The sequence below is a fragment of the Balaenoptera physalus genome (assembly GCF_965194825.1).
Source record: "Balaenoptera physalus genome assembly, chromosome: 3".
NCBI classification, from domain to species: domain Eukaryota; kingdom Metazoa; phylum Chordata; class Mammalia; order Artiodactyla; family Balaenopteridae; genus Balaenoptera; species Balaenoptera physalus.
This window is the reverse complement of record NC_138890.1, coordinates 8,988,799-9,007,001: the sequence shown is the minus strand read 5'-3', so window position 1 is coordinate 9,007,001 and position 18,203 is coordinate 8,988,799. Positions and strand designations below refer to the sequence as shown.

The 18,203-nt window shown below is 45.8% G+C and overlaps 1 protein-coding gene across 1 annotated transcript; it reads left to right on the top strand.

The window, feature by feature from the left end:
* The first annotated feature begins 441 nt into the window (after positions 1 to 441).
* RLN3 (relaxin 3) lies at positions 442 to 18,186 on the top strand. The gene is made up of 3 exons (XM_082456749.1): positions 442 to 767; positions 16,220 to 16,418; positions 17,353 to 18,186. The coding sequence occupies exons 2-3, from the start codon at positions 16,235 to 16,237 to the stop codon at positions 17,580 to 17,582; spliced, it is 414 nt and encodes a 137-aa protein (XP_082312875.1). The 5' UTR covers positions 442 to 767; positions 16,220 to 16,234; the 3' UTR covers positions 17,583 to 18,186.
* Positions 18,187 to 18,203: the final 17 nt, after the last annotated feature.

The window sequence follows — 18,203 nt, the reverse complement described above, 5'->3', positions numbered from 1 at the left end:
CCAAGGCACGTATTTCAACATCCTCTCGACTTCCCGGCGCTCTGATTCATCGGTGTGAATGTCAATCAAAGGAAACTAAGCCCTCAAAGGCAGAGGAGCCCGTCACTCCCTCAAAGAAGCTGCGGGCTAAGAATAAAGGGGTGGGGCCTGTGAGGTCGGACTGGTTTGCGGCCGTAAAACTTGCCTTTTGGTTCGACTAAAGGGACGTCAATCTAGCCCAAAGGTTTGCCGCGCTCTCTCGTTGGAAGCTGTGCTCATGCGCAGCACGCAAGGCCAGATGGGAGTGGTAGTCCGTTTCTGCGTACTTTAAACGCCTTACCAAATATAAAGTGCGAGAAAGGAAAGATCTCTTCCTTCAGACTTCTCCCTTCCCCTATGGGCCAGTTCTTGGCCTCGCGCGCTGACGTCACGGGAGGAATGCGGTGACGCTACGCTGCTTGTCTGTGACGTCGGCGGCGGAAGCCGGGCTCGGGGTTCGATGACGTCACCGGGCGGTCTTTCCCTCCCCCTATTACCCTATGGTGGTAGGATGAACGTGGGGGGCCGAGGCGGGGTTCGATCCCAGGGCCGCGACACCCCTGCCACCATTTCCGCCTAAACCCATCCCGCTCTCCCGCCTCCCCGCCCCATTGGACCCGGAAAGGTCACCGCTGCCGGGGCTACCGCGGCCATCTCGGCCCCGCAGGAGGCGCGGGCCGACCTGGGAAAGGTCTCCCGCAGGCGGGGGAGACTTAATTAGCTGCTTCTACCGCGGGCGATAAACAAAGGTCAGCGTCCAGCCCCTCCCGGGGCAGCTCGGGTTGCTCAACCGGCTCCACACAGCTCCCCCATCCTTCCCCCACTCCCACCCCGAGTCCTCCGTGTCTCAGTTTCTCTAGGGGAGGAGAAGAGACAGAAGCGGGGCTTGTACTAGGGTGAGCGTCTTGGGTGGGAAAACTCAATCATCAAGATGAATAACATTCTAATGAAATATTGCAATATTTTTTAAATATCAAAATTAATGGGAAAAAAATAAATCCATGGTGAACAGAATAGCAAAATTTTAAATAAAGACGGGATCTGCCAGGACTGGGATTAGGGCGGGGTGAGTCATGCGAGTACAAGGTCGAATCTTATCTTTTGCTTTTTGTTGACATTAATTTTTACTTTTTTTTTTTTTTCCTGGCGGCGACACACAGCTTGCTTCTTTCTACTTTTTTTTTTTTTCCTGGCGGCGGCACAGCTGGCCAGGATCTTAGTTCCCAGACCAGGGATTGAACCCCGGCCCTCCGCAGTGAAAGCGCAGAGTCCTAACCACTGGACCGCCAGGGAATTCCCAATTTTGACTTTTAAAAATATCTCGATGACTAATTTTTTTGACACCCCTTAAATTTTGTGCCCTAATCCCCACCAAAGAGGGAGGGAAAAGAAAGCAAAGGCTCAGAGCCTGAAGTTCTAATTCAGATTTTGCTGTGTGACAAATGAGAAAGTGGCTCCACCTCTCTGGGCTTATGTTTCCTAGTTCAACGAACATTACAGTTTCCTCGTGCAAGGCCCTGACTGTAAAAGTGAAAAAAGCAGACAAGTCCCTAGACTCTGCATTCTGCTACAGGAGGAGACACGATAAGCAGTGAAATTAATACTCAAAATAGGTTCGTAAGAGCTGTGAGGCGCTACTATATAGAAAATAATCAGAAAGGACTGATAATATAGCACAGGGAACTATACTCAATGTTTTGTAATAACCTATAAGGGAAAAGGAGCTGAGAAAGTGTATATATATATATATCTGAATAACTTTGCTCTACACCTGAAACTAACACAACATTGTAAATCAACTATACTTCAATTTAAAAAACAACAACAAAGACTCTTTAAAGAAAAAAAATCAACATTAGAGTGTGCGTGATAAGAGAGACCGCTGTAGCCCATGTAACCTGAGGAGGGGGTCATTCGAACTGCGCCTGAGTTGTAGAAAGCAAGCAAGCCCCACAAAAGCGAGGTGGAGGGAACTGCAGAAGCAAAGGCCTGGAGACTGGAACAAACATCTGGCAGGGGTGGAATTAGCAAAGAGGAAAGTGCCAAGAGGTGAGGTCAGAAATGTAAAGGTAGTCTGATGATTCTGCAGAAATCCTCCCAAGAACCCAGCAAAGCGGAATATTCCCCCCACTTGACAGGTGAGCAAACAAAGGCTCAGAAGGGAAAGTACCTCCTCTAGGATCATGTAACTGAAGGCAGCAGAACCCAGACAGCCTGTCTCCTTTTCTGGAACTTTCCAGTGTGCTTTGCTGCCCCTGGGTGTGACCCTCGATGGAAGACTAGAAGGGGCAGTCCCCATCTGCTTGGAAATGCTAGCTGAGCCCCAAGAATTAATGAGACTTCCAGGCAGGAGGTGCCCGGGATAAATCCTGACTGGCAAAGCAAGTTGCTCGACCCTTGCCGCTACTTCTGTGAGACAGGTTTGGGTGCCAGAGCCAGCCATGTTGGATGGGGGAGTGCCAAGAAGCCCTATTTTTACTTCTCACCCATTTCCCCACCTTCCTGAAGTCCTTGAACCCCCAAGATGGGTACAACCAAGCCTGGAAATCATTTCTTCAATTGAAATTACTCATTATAAAACTTAATGGCAGGGAAGGCAGTGTGGGATTAGAAATGCTCTATATTTTTATCTGGTGGTGGTTGCACGGGTATATAGCTGTAAAAATTCCCTGAGCTCTCCATTTAAGATCTGTGCACTTTATGTATGTTATACCTCGATTTGAAAGTTAAAACACACACACACTTATTAACCCATTGGAAGACGCTCTCAACCAACTCCTTTCCGAAAATGTTGGTAATTAAAAGTAAGGAATTAAGCACGGTCTTGCCTTCCCATTAGTAACTTTTCATGGTCACCAAACAGTCTAAGAATGCCAGCTAAAAAATGTGGAAGGAGAGAATTCCCTCGCGATCCAGTGGTTAGGACTGCGCGCTTCCACTGCAGGGGGCCTGGGTTTGATCCCTGGCCCCATGCCCGGTCGGGAAACTAAGATCCCGCAAGCTGTGTGGCATGGCCAAAAAAACTGGAAGGAATGAGAGAATTAGAACAATCACCATTTTGCAGAAGCCAATGAAATAAATGATTTGGGCAGTATTCATCGATGGGTGTTATCAAACATCAGGTGAGAAGATGTTGGGGAACAAGGTACGCCCAGGGTTCACTAGGTGTGGGGGTGCAGACTTCATCACAGAGGCCAGACTGGCACCAGTGTTAGCTGCAATGAAACTGAGCATCACAGTAGAGGGACCCTTGGGCCTCCGGGGCCTCCTGATGTGATACCAATGGAAGTTCACAGCTTCCCCTGGGACACATCTTGCCAAAATGTTAAACTTGACTCTGATCAGGTCTCTTGACCTAACGTCCAGTTTGCAGGAAACGGGAAGCGTAGAGGAACAGGTTAAATGACATCAGGAAGCAACTGACAAACCCCGAGGGTTGAGTGTGCTACAGGACAACTGTCCCAGTGTCTTCAATGCGTCAGTCATGACAAAAAGGAGTGGGGGACTTCCCTGGTGGTCCAGTGGTTAAGACTCCACGCTCCCACTGCAGGGGGCATGGGTTCCATCCCTGGTCGGGGAACTAAGGTCCTGCATGCCTCGCAGTTTGGCCAAAAACAAAAAAAAAATGAGTGGGGACTATTGTAGGGCAGGCGACATCATTGACATTTGAGGCCAAATTGTTCTTTGTCGCAGGGGGATATTCTGTGCACTGTAGAGTATTGAGCGGCATACCTGGCCACCACTCACTACATGCCAGTAGCACACAACCTTCCCACCCCGCTCCCTTCGCCAGGTGTGACAACCAAGGATGTCCCCAGACACAGCCAAATGTCCTTGGAGATACTGCCCTGGAGGATGGTGGAGCAACTGACAGAAGGACCCAGGGTCCCCAGGCTGTCTGCCAGCAGAGACAAACATTCTCTCTTGTTTAAGCCAGTTTTTGGATCCCTGTTAAATTGAGAGAACTACAACTTTGGTAATTCTGTTCCAAGTTTTTATATTCACTGAGTTTTGCACCAGATAAGAATGCTCATTGAAGCAGGAAGTTGGAAGCAATGTAGGTGTCCATCCCTCGGGGACTAGAAAGATGAAATAAGAATGCTGAATGATATAGGGTACTAATCTACCAGTGAAAGCAACAAAGTAGCTCTTAAAAAATGTGATGCTGATGCGGTGAAACTCAGACACTATAGCGTTTTAAAATAAGGCAACCTTGCTCCTGACCCAAGTGGCAAGAGTGAGAGGTCTTCATGGAGTTTTGCTAAAAGAGAGAAAAAAAGAAATTAAGAGCCATCCATTAATGTGCCAGCGAGTAATGAAATAAGAATCTGGCACTTGGTGCATTGAAATGCAAACAAGATGTCCTTCTGTTATGCTGGAAATTCATCTTAAAAGCCTGTGCATTTCTGCTTATTAAACACGAGGTGTAGTGAATGATTAGCAGGCTGGTTCTTCTTCTTCTTTTTTTTTTTTAAATTTATTTAATTTATTTATTTTTGGCTGCGTTGGATCTTCGTTGCTATGCGCAGGCTTTCTCTAGTTGTGGTGAGCAGGGGCTACTCTTCATTGCGGTGAGCGGGCTTCTCATTGTGGTGGCTTCTCTTGTTGCGGAGCATGGGCTCTAGGCACGCGGGCTTCAGTAGTTGTGGCACATGGGCTCAGTAGTTGTGGCTCGCGGGCTCTAGAGCGCAGGCTTAGTAGCTGTGGCGCACGGGCTTAGTTGCTCCACAGCATGTGGGATCTTCCCGGACCAGGGCTTGAACCCATGTCCCCTGCATTGGCAGGTAGATTCTTAACCACTGCGCCACCAGGGAAGCCCAGGGTGGTTCTTCTAACTTTTCAAACTATGTACACAGTAGGGTAAAAGAAATATATATATATATATTTATTTATGTTTGATATATAAACACTGTGCAGATATATCCATGAATTTGATGCATGAAGACAATCTTCATGCATGGAAACCTATTTCTGGAGGCACTGAAAAGAAGATTTGTAAAAGAAAGGAATGGACTGAGATTTAAAAATAACAAAGATCTGAGAGACAATGCCCTAAATACTTGGGCTTTTAGAGAAAATGCTTGGGGTGCATGCATATCTACATGAACCTGTGTCAACCTATTCCCCGTCCCCCCAAATCCCACCCCCGGTGGAAAGACAACTTTTTGTTGGGAGGAGGCTGAAAGAAAGAAGTTAATAAATGCTTTCAATCTGGTTAAAAAAAGAAAAAAAAAAGACAGCAAAATAAACAAAAAAATCCCACAATGTATCACTGAAAAGGATACAGATGGAGATCTAGTATACAATGTCATTTTGCAAATTACAACATACTTGTATAAACATATAAAGTAAAAGTATAAACATACAAAATGATACATCCTATTATTTAAGAATATCTACCAGCTTAAGAACACATAGCAAATGCCTTAGAGATGCTGGCAAAGGTTTGGGAAGGGCAAGGAATTGGGGATCTGGGATGGAGGGGACAGAAATTAAATTGGTGAGGGCTTGCATGAACCAATGAAGATATGATAGAATCTGGGGAGAAGCGGGGCTGGGGTGAGACCTGGGTTCAGTGGCAATTTGCGGGGGGGCAGATATCACATTGCAAAAGGCTGAGGGCCAAGTGGGAGGGGAATAATGGAGAAAGTGAGTACAGGTGAGATGTATTTGGGTGAGGAAGTCATATTCTACATCTGCACTGTCTTGTATGGTAATTGCTAGTCCTGTGTGGCTATTTTTATGGGAGGGGATGCCTTTTATTTCTTTTTCTTGCCTTATTGCTCTGGCTAGGACTTCCAGTGCTATGTTGAATAGAAGTAGTGAGAGTGGGCACCCTTGTCTTGTTCCTAATCTTAGAGGAAAAACTTACAGTGGTGAGTATGATGTTAGCTGTGGGCTTGTCATATATGGCCTTTGTTACATTAAGTACATTTCCTCTGAATAGCAGTTTGCTGAGAGTTTTTATCAGGAAAGGATATTGAATTTTGTCAGATATTTTTTCTGCATCTATTGAGATGATCACATGATTTTTATCCTTCATTTTGTTAATGTGGTTTATCACACTGATTAATTTACAGGTGTTGAACCTCCTTGCATCCCTAGAATAAATCCCACTTGATCATGGTGTATGATCCCTTTAATGTATTGTTGAATTTGATTTGCTAATTTTTTTTTTTTTTGGCCGAGCCGCAGGGCATGCAGGATCTTGGTTCCCTGACCAGGGGTCGGACCCTAGCCGCTACAGTGGAAGCTCAGAGTCTTAACCACTGGACCACCAGGGAAGTCCCTGATTTGCTAATATTTTGTTGAGAGTTTTTGCATCTAGCTTCATCAGGGATATTGGCCTGTAATTTTCCATGTGGCTATTAAAACTTAAAGAAACTAAAATAAAATACAATGAAGAATTCAGTTCCTCAGTCTCACAGGAAACATTTTAAGCACTCAACAGCCGCATGTAGCTAGTGACTACTTTATGGGAAAACACATTCTCATCATCAGAGAAAGTGCTATTGGCCAGCATTGCTCTAAACCAACCCTAAACAGATATTTCAGAGACTCAGGGAAATGTTAACATTCGCTTTGGTGTAAGATGATACTGAAGAATGATTGTATATTTTGTTAGGTGTGAAAATGGCATCATATTATGTAAGAAAATGTGTGTTGTAGTATTTAGAGATGAAAAATGGTGTCAATAAGGTTGAAAAGAGATGGTGTGTTTAAAGGACCTAGGACAAAGCCAGACATGTAGCAAATCCTCAATAAATGTTAGTGGTCAGTAATCTTAAGAGTTTAGAGAAATGACAAATTGGGAAAAAATATTTACTACACATTTCATAACCATATGGTAAGCTTCTTTAACGTATAAGAACTGCTAGGGGAGTTCCGGTGGCCTAGTGGTTAGGATTCCGGGCTTTCACTGCCGTGGACCGGGTTCAGTCCCTGGTCAGGGAACTGAGATCCTGCAAGCTGCTGGAGCGGCCAACAAAACAAAACAAAACAAAACAAGGGACTTCCCTGGTGGTGCAGTGGTTAAGAATCCGCCTGCCAATGCAGGGGACACGGGTTCGAGCCCTGGTCTGGGAAGATCCCACATACCACGGAGCAACTAAGCCTGTGCACCACAACTACTGAGCCCGCGTGCCACAACTACTGAAGCCTGTGCGCCTAGAGACCGTGCTCTGCGACAAAGAGAAGACACCTCAGTGAGAAGCCCACGTACTGCAATAAAGAGTATACCCTGCTTGTGGCAGCTAGAGAAAGTCGGCTCGTAGCAACCAAGACCCAATGCAGCCAAAAATAATTAATTAATTTTTTAAAAAAAGAAACAAAAATTAAAAAAAAAACCCAACTCCTAGAAATCAGGAAGGAAAAGATCAGCAACCTAAAAGAATAATGGACAAGGAAGGTGACCAGAGAGGAAAAAGAAAACTATAAATAGCTCTTAAACACATGGAAATATGGAAACATGTTCCGTCTTGCTTGTGGTTAGGCAAATGCAAATTTTCTCTACTCCGAGATACCATTTTTCACTTGTTCTTTTGGCAAAAATCCAAAGTTTGATAATATTCTGTTGGTGAAGCTGAAGGGAAACAGGACTCTCATCCACTGCTGGAGGGAGTGTGAATTAATCTAACCCTCAAGGAAGGAAATTTGGTAATATCTGTAAAAATTACAAATGCACATAATCTTCGAGCCAGAAATCTCACATTGCAGAATTTATATACAGATACACTTGCATATGTGTGAAATGACATTTGTGCAAGGTTCTTCACTGCAGTGTTAACCTAAGAACAAACAAATGAAAAAAATGTCTGTCTCTGGCAGTGAAATTAACTATGGGGTATCTACATGGCAAAATACTATCCGGCTGTAGAAAATGACAAGGGTGCAAAGAGAGCTTTGGAAAGGGGAGCACTCCGGCATTTGTTGTTAAGTTGGGGCGGGGGTGGAGGAGGAAGGTGCAGAAGAATATGTAAAACATGTTACCTTGAACTGAAATTCTGACACATTCTACCACATGGATGAACCTTGAACGATTATGCTAAATGCAAGAATCTAGACACAAAAGGGAAAGTCCTGTATCGTTCCAATTTGCAATGTACCTTGACTAAGCAAATTCATAGAGACAAAAAGTAGAATGGTGGTTACCAGGAGCTGGGAGAGGGAGAAATGGGGAGTACCTGTTTAACTGGGTACAGAGTTTCAGTTTGGGAAGATGAAAAATTTCTGGAGATGGATGATGGTGATAGTTGCATGCCAATGTGAATGTACTTAATGCCACTGAACTTTATACTTAAAAATGGCTAAAATGGTATATTTTATGTTATATATATTTTACCACAATAAAAAACCCAACATTTTAATGCTACCTTTAATGTAAAAGCAGGTGTGTGTGTGTTGGAGGGGGTGGGGGGATAAGGACTTGTATTCATATTTCTTTTCATATGTGCACAGAAATTCCAGAAAGATACTCAGGAAATCAAGAGCAGTGGGTTACCTGTGGGGGAAGAGAGGGGAACTAAGACTTGGGAGGGAGATACTGCAGCATAAACCTTATACTTTTTGTTTTCTGAAGCCCATGAATGTATTAACTGTTCAAAAATAAAAGGACTTCTCTGGTAGTCCAGTGGGTAAGACTCCACACTCCCAATGCAGGGGGCCCGGGTTTGATCCCTGGTCAGGCAACTAGATCCCGCATGCATGCCGCAGCTAAAAGTTCACATACCACAACTAAGAAGTCCGCATGCCGCAACTATGACCCCGCATGCCGCAACTAAAAGATCCCGCATGCTGCAAATAAGACCTGGCACAGCCAAAAATTAAATAAAGAAAGAAAGAAAAATAAATAAAATTAGTTAACAAATTAGGAGAATGGCTTTATTTAGGATGGATTGGTAAGATTTGAGTGCTTTTTTTTTTAAAGATCTGGGTTGTAGGTGGTTTTTTTAATATAAATTTATTTATTTATTTTTGGCTGTGTTGGGTCTTAGTTGCTGCGCGCGGGCTTTCTCTAGTTGCGGCGAGCGGGGGCTACTCTTCGTTGTGGTGCGCGGGCTTCTCACTGCGGTGGCTTCTCTTGTTGCGGAGCACAGGCTCTAGGCGCACGGGCTTCAGGAGTTGCGGCACGTGGGCTCAGTAGTTGTGGCGCACGCTCTGGACGGCAGGCTCAGTAGTTGTGGCGCACGGGCTTAGTTGCTCCGTGGCATGTGGGATCTTCCCGGACCAGGGCTCAAACCCGTGTCCCCTGCATTGGCAGGCAGATTCTTAACCACTGCGCCACGAGGGAAGTCCCTTAAGTGCATTTTTATGCTGCCCATGATAATGGTGGTGATGATGATGATGATGGCAGTAACAATAATGATATTGGTAGCAGGTAACATTTCCCAATTCTTATATATTAGTTTCCTATGGCTGCTGTAACAGTTCACCACAACTGGGTGGCTTACACCAGTGGAAATTTATTCGCTCACAGTTTTGCAGGCCAGAAGTCCGAAATTAAAGTGTCAGCAGAGCCGTGGCTCCCTCCCAAGGCTCTAGGGGAGGATCTTTCGCTCTCTTGCAGCTTTTGGTGGCTCCTGGCATGACTTGGTCTCTTTGGCTACATCACTCCCATCTCTGCCTCTATCTTCACTTGGCCTTATCTCTTCTGTCTCTGCCTATTAACACTTGTCATTGGATTTAGGGCCCACCCAGATAATCCAGGATGATCTCATTTCAAAGTCCTTAATTATATCCACAAAGATCCTTTTTTTCAAATAAGATCACGTTCACAGGTCCTGCGATATATCACCAGGAGGTGATCACCATTCAACCCTCTGTACTTGGGTGTTATGCCCGGTGCTAAGCACTTTACATAATTTCACCCAAGTCCTCAAACAACCCCATAAAGTAGATACGCTTATTATCTACGTCTTCCCAATGAACTCATAGAGGTGCAGCGCCTTGCTCGCAGGAAGTGGGATTTGCATTCAGCTGTGATGGGCTCAAAATTCTGATTCTGTGTGAGGCACAAAAGAAGCTTCTGGTTCTGGGACAGTCAGTTAAAGTCAAACAGTCAGGCAACAGATATTTCCTGATGTGTTTGTTCATCAGCAACCCCTGGGCCAGGATTGGGGATATGGAGAAAAGGGCAGAAGGGTACATCCCTAGAGAGTGGCCAGGAGAAGAGGCAGAGGAGGGGAGCATATTATTCATCAGCCCCTGTGAAGCAGTACAGTCAGATACGACTCCTGTCTTCTGGAGCATTGTCCTTGGCCTTGGGGGCAACCAAGGCCAGGAGTCTGTCATGAAGAAAAGGACAAAGGAATAAAGTTCGAATCCAAAGGGGATGTGTCAAGTAGACATAACATTTAAGGGGCTTCCCCGGTGGCACAGTGGATAAGAATCCGCCTGCCAATGCAGGGGACACAGGTTCGAGCCCTGGTCTGGGAAGATTCCACATGCCGAGGAGCAACTAAGCCCATGCACCACAACTACTGAGCCTGAGCTCTAGAGCCCGCGTGCCACAACTACTGAGCCCACGTGCTGCAACTACTGAAGCCCGCACGCCTAGAGCCCACGCTCCACAACAAGAGAAGCCACCGCAATGAGAAGCCCGCACACCGCAACGAAGAGTAGCCCCCGATCGCCACAACTAGAGAAAGCCCTCGTGCATCAACAAAGACCCAACGCAGCCCAAATAAAAATAAAAATTTAAAAATTTAAAAACTTAAACAAAAAAAGAAATTACATTTAATTAAGCAGCACTTACTGCATGCCACAGACTGTTTTAAGAATTTGACGCACTCATTGAATCCTCCTTGTTTTACAGGTGAGGAAACTAAGGCACAGAGAGCTTAAGTGACTTGCCGAAGGTCACACAGCAGGAGCTAGGCAGACATGGGATTCGAACCCAGCTCTGCCCATCACCAGAGCCCTTATTGTTGTTTTTTGTAAATTGAGGTGAAATTTAAAAATATATAATATAAATAATTAAATAGGACTGCACTTCCACTGCAGGGGGCACGGTTCCGATCCCTCGCTGGGGAAGCTCCACAAGCTGCACGGTGTAGCAAAAACCAAAAAACAAAAAAAACAAATAAATAAATTGAGGTGAAATTGACATAACATAAAATTAACCGTGTTAAAGTGAACAATTCGGTGGTATTTAGTATATTCATAATCTTGTGCAACCACCATCTCTGTCTAGCTCCAAAATGTTTTCGTCACCCCAGAGATATACCTGATAAGAATTACTCCCGATTCCTCCCTCCTCCCAACCCTTGGCAACCACTAGTCTGCTTTCTGTCTCTATGGGTGTGCCTATTCCAGACATCTCTTATAAATGGAATTATACACTATGTGACCTTTGGTGTCTGGCTTCTTTCACTCAGCATAATGTTTTCAAGGTTCATCCACATTGTAGCGTGTGTCATTGCTTCGTTCCTTTCTAGGCTGAGTGGTATTCCATTGTGTGGATGGACCATATTTTGTTTATCCATTCATCTGTTGATGGGAATCAGGGTTGTTTCCACTTTTTGGCTATTGTGACTAGTGCTACTATGAACATGCACATACATGTAACATTAAAATGGTCAATTTGATTTCATATGAATTTTACCGCAATATTTTTTTTTTAAAAAGTGATGCTATCAGCTGAGAAGGCCCAGAAGCAACAACATCAACTCCCACCCTCAGTAGCAATGAACAGACTCAGCATCCAGGTCTTGGCTTCTCAATGCCACTCTCCAGTGAAGGGAACACAGGCTCCTTGGGAAAATGGCTGATACTAGGACTGGGGCAGGGGAAATGCAAGATGAGCCTGGAACATCTTGTGATGCCAGACAGTAAGGAAGTACTTAAAAAAAAAATATATATATATATATATAGAGAGAGAGAGAGAGAGAGAGAGAGAGGGAGAGAGAGAGAGAGACAGAGAGAGAGAGTCATGTCAAAAGAGCAGTGCCTGAAAGAAAATGCTTAGAGCAGGGACCAATTGAAAGAGCTCCCAATGGCTGAAGCTGGAACAATTTGGGTGGTGAAATAAATAATAATAGTATTGAATTTTAACCCAAAGAATAAAAATAACTATTCATGAGTCCATATTGGTATAAACAAATAATTGAACAAGTAAATAAATGGAGATGAAACAGCTCTTCCTTACAGAAGAATTCCAAATAATATATAATAGCAAATGCACACGATCCACCAATGAATGCTAACATCAGTGGGCGCAACGGGAAACAGGATCTTTGCATAGCTTCAAAGCTTCTCACTCAAAGCGTTCATTAGTTAGTATAGTTTTAACATATGTCCACAAATTCTTCCATACTCCTCCTCCCAGACGGTGGAGTTTAATTTCCCTGCTCTGGATGGAGGCTGGGAATGTTCTGTTTCTGGACCTGAGGGGTGGATGCAGAAGTGTGTTCAGTTTGTGAAAATTCTTCCAGGTGTCCACTGATGATCTGGGCACTTTTCTGTATGTGCCCAGATCTGTATGAACTTTGATAAAAAGTTCAATTTGTTAGAACGAAAAAAAAAGGAAAAAAAAAAAAAAAAAGAAATAGACTCAGTTATGTTTCAGAGATTCAGTTATCTGTTTCAGAGATGCCCAGGTTGGTGTTAAAACTAATTAAAAGCAGGGAATTCCCTGGCGGTCCAGTGGTTAGGACCCCGAGCTCTCACTGCAGAGAGTCTGGATTCAATCCCTGGTTGGGGAACTAAGATCGCATAAACCACGTGGCACGGTGAAAAAAAAAAAACCACACAAAACGAATAAAAAGCAAAGAAGTGGTGATGGCTGAAGTCAGGATGGTGGTTACCTCTGTAGGGAAGAAATTGTGACCGGGGATGCGTGGGTGGGGGGGTTGACATCTGTGGTGCTGGCACTGTCCTTCTTCTTGATCTGGGTAATGATGACATGGGTGTTTAAAAAAATTCATTATTTTTTAAATTGCGCAAATTGCAATGTTTTTCACATTTTGGTGGTGTCCTGGAGCCGGCTTATACTGACTTCTGAAAACTGATTGTTACCTTTTCAGGAATTTGGCAACATCACACTGATATCACGCTGGTAGCTTGAAATTGGCCAGAAACCTATAACTACTATAAATCAGGGCCTTTTTTTTTTCCAGAGAACCCGTTGGGGTTTACTTGTTTTGTTTTGTTATTTTTTAATACTTTTAAAAATTGAAGTATAGGGGGCTTCCCTGGTGGCACAGTGGTTAAGAATCTGCCTGCCAATGCAGGGGACATGGGTTCAGTCCCTGGTCTGGGAAGATCCCACATGCCGCGGAGCAACTAATCCCGTGTGCCACAACTACTGAGCCTGTGCTCTAGAGCCCACGAGCCGCAACTACTGAAGCCCGCGCACCTAGAGCCCCTGTGCTCTGCAGCAAGAGAAGCCACCGCAATGAAAGGCCCGCGCACCGCAGCGAAGAGTAGCCCCCGCTTGCAGCAACTAGAGAAAACCTGCATGCAGTAATGAAGATCCAATGCAACCAAAAATAAATAAAATAAAATAAATAAATTTATTTAAAAAAAAATTGAAGTATAGGGACTTCCCTGGTGGTCCAGTGGCTAAGGCTCCGTACTCCCAATGCAAGGGGCCCGGGTTCGATCCTGGTCAGAGAACTAGATCCCACATGCCACAACTAAAGATCCCGCGTGCTGCAACTAAGGCCCGGTGCAGCCAAATAAATAAATAAATAAATATTTTAAAAAAATTATTTAAAAAATTGAAGCATAGTTGATTTACAATGTTGTGTTAGTTTCAGGTGTATAGAACAGTGATTCAGTTATACACACATTCACATATATGTGTATATATATATACATATGTATATATTCTTTTTCAGATTCTTTTCCCTTATAGGTTATTACAAAATATTGAGTATAGTTCCCTGTGCTATACAGTAGGTCCTTGTTGGTTATCTATTTTATATACAGTAGTATGTATTTGTTAATCCCAACCTCCTAATTTATCTCTCCCCCACCCCTTTCCCCTTTGGTAATGATAAGTTTGTCTTCTATGTCTGTGGGTCTATTTCTGTTTTGTAAATAAGTTCATTTGTATCTGGAAAGCCCACTGTTAAACATTGCCCAGCACACGACAGTTCCTCTCTGTATATGATATTAAACATTTAAAAATTATTTTTAAAATTATGATAACATACACATAACATGAAATGTACCATCTTAACCATTTTAAGTGTCCAGTTCAATGACATAAAGTACATTCACATGGTCGTGCAACCATCACTACCATCCATCTCCAGAACTCTTTTCATCTGCGAAACTGAAACTCTGTCCCCATAACAATTTTTTAAAAAATAAATTTACTTATTTATTTTTGGCTGCGTTGGGTCTGCTGATGCGCGCGGACTTTCTCTAGTTGCGGCGAGCGGGGGCTACACTTTGTTGCGGTGCGCGGGCTTATTGCAGTGGCTTCTCTTGTTGGGGAGCATGGGCTCTAGGCGCGCGGGCTCAGTAGTTGTGGCACATGAGCTTAGTTGCTCCGTGGCATGTGGAATCTTCCCGGACCAGGGCTCGAACCCGTGTCCCCTGCATTGGCAGGCATATTCCTAACCACTACACCACCAGGGAAGTCCCAACTTTTTTTTTTTTTTTAATAAATTTATTTATTTATTTATTCATTTTTGGCTGTGTTGGGTCTTCATTTCTGTGCGCGGGCTTTCTCCAGTTGCAGCGAGCAGGAGCCACTCTTCATCGCAGTGCACGGGCTTCTCATTGTCATGGCCTCTCCTGTTGCGGAGCACAGGCTCCAGACACGCAGGCTCAGTAGTTGTGGCTCACGGGCCCAGTTGCTCCGCGGCATGTGGGATCCTCCCAGACCAGGGCTCGAACCCGTGTCCCCTGCATTGGCAGGCAGATTCTCAACCACTGCGCCACCAGGGAAGTCCCAACATTTTTTTTTAATCCTTAAAAATTTTCCCTGGGGGGAGGGATAAATTTGGAGATTGGGACTGACATACACACACTACTATAAATAAAATAGATAACTAATAAGAACCTGCTGTATAGAACAGGGAACTTTACTCAATATTCTGTAATGGCCTATATGGGAAAAGAATCTAAAAAAACAGTGGCTATATGTGTATGTATAACTGATTCACTTTGCTGTGCACCTGAAACTAACACAACATTATAAATCGACTATACTCCAATAAAAATTTAAAAAAATTGTTTTTCCCTTGGAGAGCATGAGCTCTGGAGCCAGAGGCTCTGTTTGAACCCCAACTCTCACCTCCACTTACTAGCTGATCTTGGGCACCTTAGGTCACTCTTCTGTTTCCTCACCTGTAACATGGAGACAGTCTTCGTCCTAGTCTCATAGTCCAGTGGCTTTTAAAAGTGTGGTTTCTGAACAAGGACCAACTGTAGAGCACAGGGAACTCTGCTCAATGTTATGTGGCAGCCTGGATGGGAGGGGAGTTTGGGAGAGAATGGATACATGTATATGTATGGCTGAGGCCCTTTGCTGTGCATCTGAAACTATCACAACATTGTTAATTGGCTACACTCCAATATAAAATAAAAAGTTAAAAAAAAAAATAAAAGTGTGGTTTCTGGACCAGCAGCATCAGCATGGCCTGGAAATTTGTTGCCAATGCAGATTTTCAGACACTCTGCACGTAGGGCCCAGCGATCTGTGTTTTAACAAGCCCTCCAGGAGATTCTGAGGCTTGCTCAAATTTTGAGAACTATTATCATAGGTTGTTGGGAGGATTCAATCAATTAAACAAATATACATATTTAGAGCAGTGCCTGGCCCCATAGCCCATACTGTGTAAGCACTCATTATTGTTGTTATTACGGAGGAGGCCTGGGACCCTAGCAGTATGGTGGTGATGGGGGGCTGGCTGTGCCCTCTCTCCCGGTCTGGTGGGGGTCTGGGTTCCTGGTCTCTGCTAAGTGGAGGCCTTCTCACCTCTCTCTGTTGAAGATGACAGTGAACTGGACCACATCACCCCATCCCTGGCGAAAGGTTATCGCTTGGTCCTGGGAAACGGGAAAGGTCAGTGCTGGAGGGGTGGAGGGGGCCGCATGCCTGCCTCCTCTCTGCTGGTGGAGATAAAGGAGGTTACTTTGCTCCTCCATGACAGGCGGGGGGAACTAAGATGTGGAAATGGGGGGCCAGGAGGCGGTGGAGTCACCAACCACAGGAAGCTGCCTCGTTGTGCCACCTCTCACATCTCAGGCAGCCCTGTTCAGCATGGCCAAACGTCTGCTGCTGCTGCTGCTGGCCATGGGGGTGCTGGCTGGGGAGCTGTGGACCGAGACCCAGGCAGCACCCTACAGAGTGAAGCTTTGCGGCCGTGAATTCATCCGAGCAGTCATCTTCACCTGCGGGGGCTCCCGGTGGAGGCGGTCAGACATCCTGGCCTATGAAGCTATGGGTGAGGCTGGAGAGGTGCTGTGTGTGTGTCAGGGGCATTGACAGGACGCAAGATGGGTCCAATGAGCCAGGGACGGAGGTGAGATGAGGGGCTAGGGCAGGGGAGTCCCTCCTCCACCACATGCAGCTGGGGAGATGGGCCAGGCCCTCAAAGCTGTGTCAAGGCTGGGGGAGCCGGATGAGGGAGGGACAGCAAGCCATCCACACCAGCTAAAAGTCTGCTGCTACTTGGGAGCCCTGTGCCCTGCGTTAGGCAAGGCTGCTCTCTGCACAACACTGGAAAGTGCCTTTCAGAAGCCGAAACTAAAGTGCTTTCCAAGCCTTCAGGGAAGGGAGTGTGAGGGGTGTGGTGAGTACAAGGCTAGATTTGCCACCTAGTAGGTGACCCTCCTACCAAGTTGCTTTCCTTCCCTGATCCTCTTTATCTGCAAAAGGGAGGCACATCCCCTGTATCTTGCAGGTTTGTTAAGCGGCAAAATTGAGTGAAAACAGATTAGGACAAAGTTGAGTGCCTACCATGTGCCAGACACTATTTTAAGTTTTTTTTTTTTTAATGGGTATTAATTAAATCATCTACTCTGTATAAAACCCTAGAAGGTAGGAGTTATTACTATCCCCGTTTTGCCGACAAGGAAACGGAAGCTGAGAGATGATAACGGGATTGGTGCTCAGTCAGTTCAGCTCCCAAACACATGTTCTTAACCATCAGGTCCTCGGTAAATAAATAGTAGGGGAAAAGATACGACAGAAGAGGAAAGTCAAGCTCAATGAGGTTGAGTAAGCTGCCCATCAAACCGGGAACCCAGGCCTGACTGGGATCAAAATCTTTAATCACAAGGCTGAGTCACAAGAACAGAGAAGTAGCTGGACCAGCCAGGAGCCCGGACTCTGGGTATGACAGAGTCCCAAGCACTAACTCTTTTCATCTTTTGCAGGGGATGCCTTCCCAGACGCAGACTCCAATGCAGACAGCGAGCTGGATGAGGCAATGGCCTCCAGCGAGCGGCTGGCCCTGACCAAGTTCCTCCAGGCCTTCTATGGAGGCCGACCGGGCTGGCAGGGCACCCCAGGGGCTCTGCGGGGCAGCCGCAATGTCCTGGCTGGCCTCTCCAGCAACTGTTGCAAGTGGGGGTGCAGCAAGAGTGAAATCAGCAGCCTCTGCTAGAAGGGGAACTGGGCAGCCAGGGAGCACCAGGGTGAACGCCCCAGCCCTGCCATCCACCTAACCGGTGTCCAGCTGGGCACCTGTTTCTAGCCCCTCATGCATTCATTCATCAGCGAGTCTCAGAAGTCAGGCACTGTGGACTTGGCCAGAGTCCCCCCCACCCAACACTGACCTTTGAGCGGCCTGCCTATCCTGACCCTGAGTAAGCTGTGCCCCTACCTGGCCAAATGGGGACCCTGACCTCTCCGCAGCCCATATCATGCCTTTCCTGGCCTATACTGTCTCCTGCGGCAACGGATGCCCCTACTCTACCCAAACTGGCCACACTGAGACCCTTACCCAAACTGTCACTCTCTCCTGTCCCAACTGTGGCCACTGTCCCCTGGCCAGCCCCAATTATACCGCCGCCCCATTCCAGCCTTTGCCCGCTCCCTTCCCCCTGTCTGCCAGCCCCTCTCCCTCCGACCTCGCCTGCTGGGGGTTCTAGAGCTGTGGACCCCAGGGTTGGTGGAGGGACCCCTGGGTTCCCTTCATATCCTGGGGTGGGAAGCTCAGTGGGGGAAACGGATCAGAACCTTCTCCAACCCCACAAATAAAAAGTTCCAAAGGACTCGGCAGCCT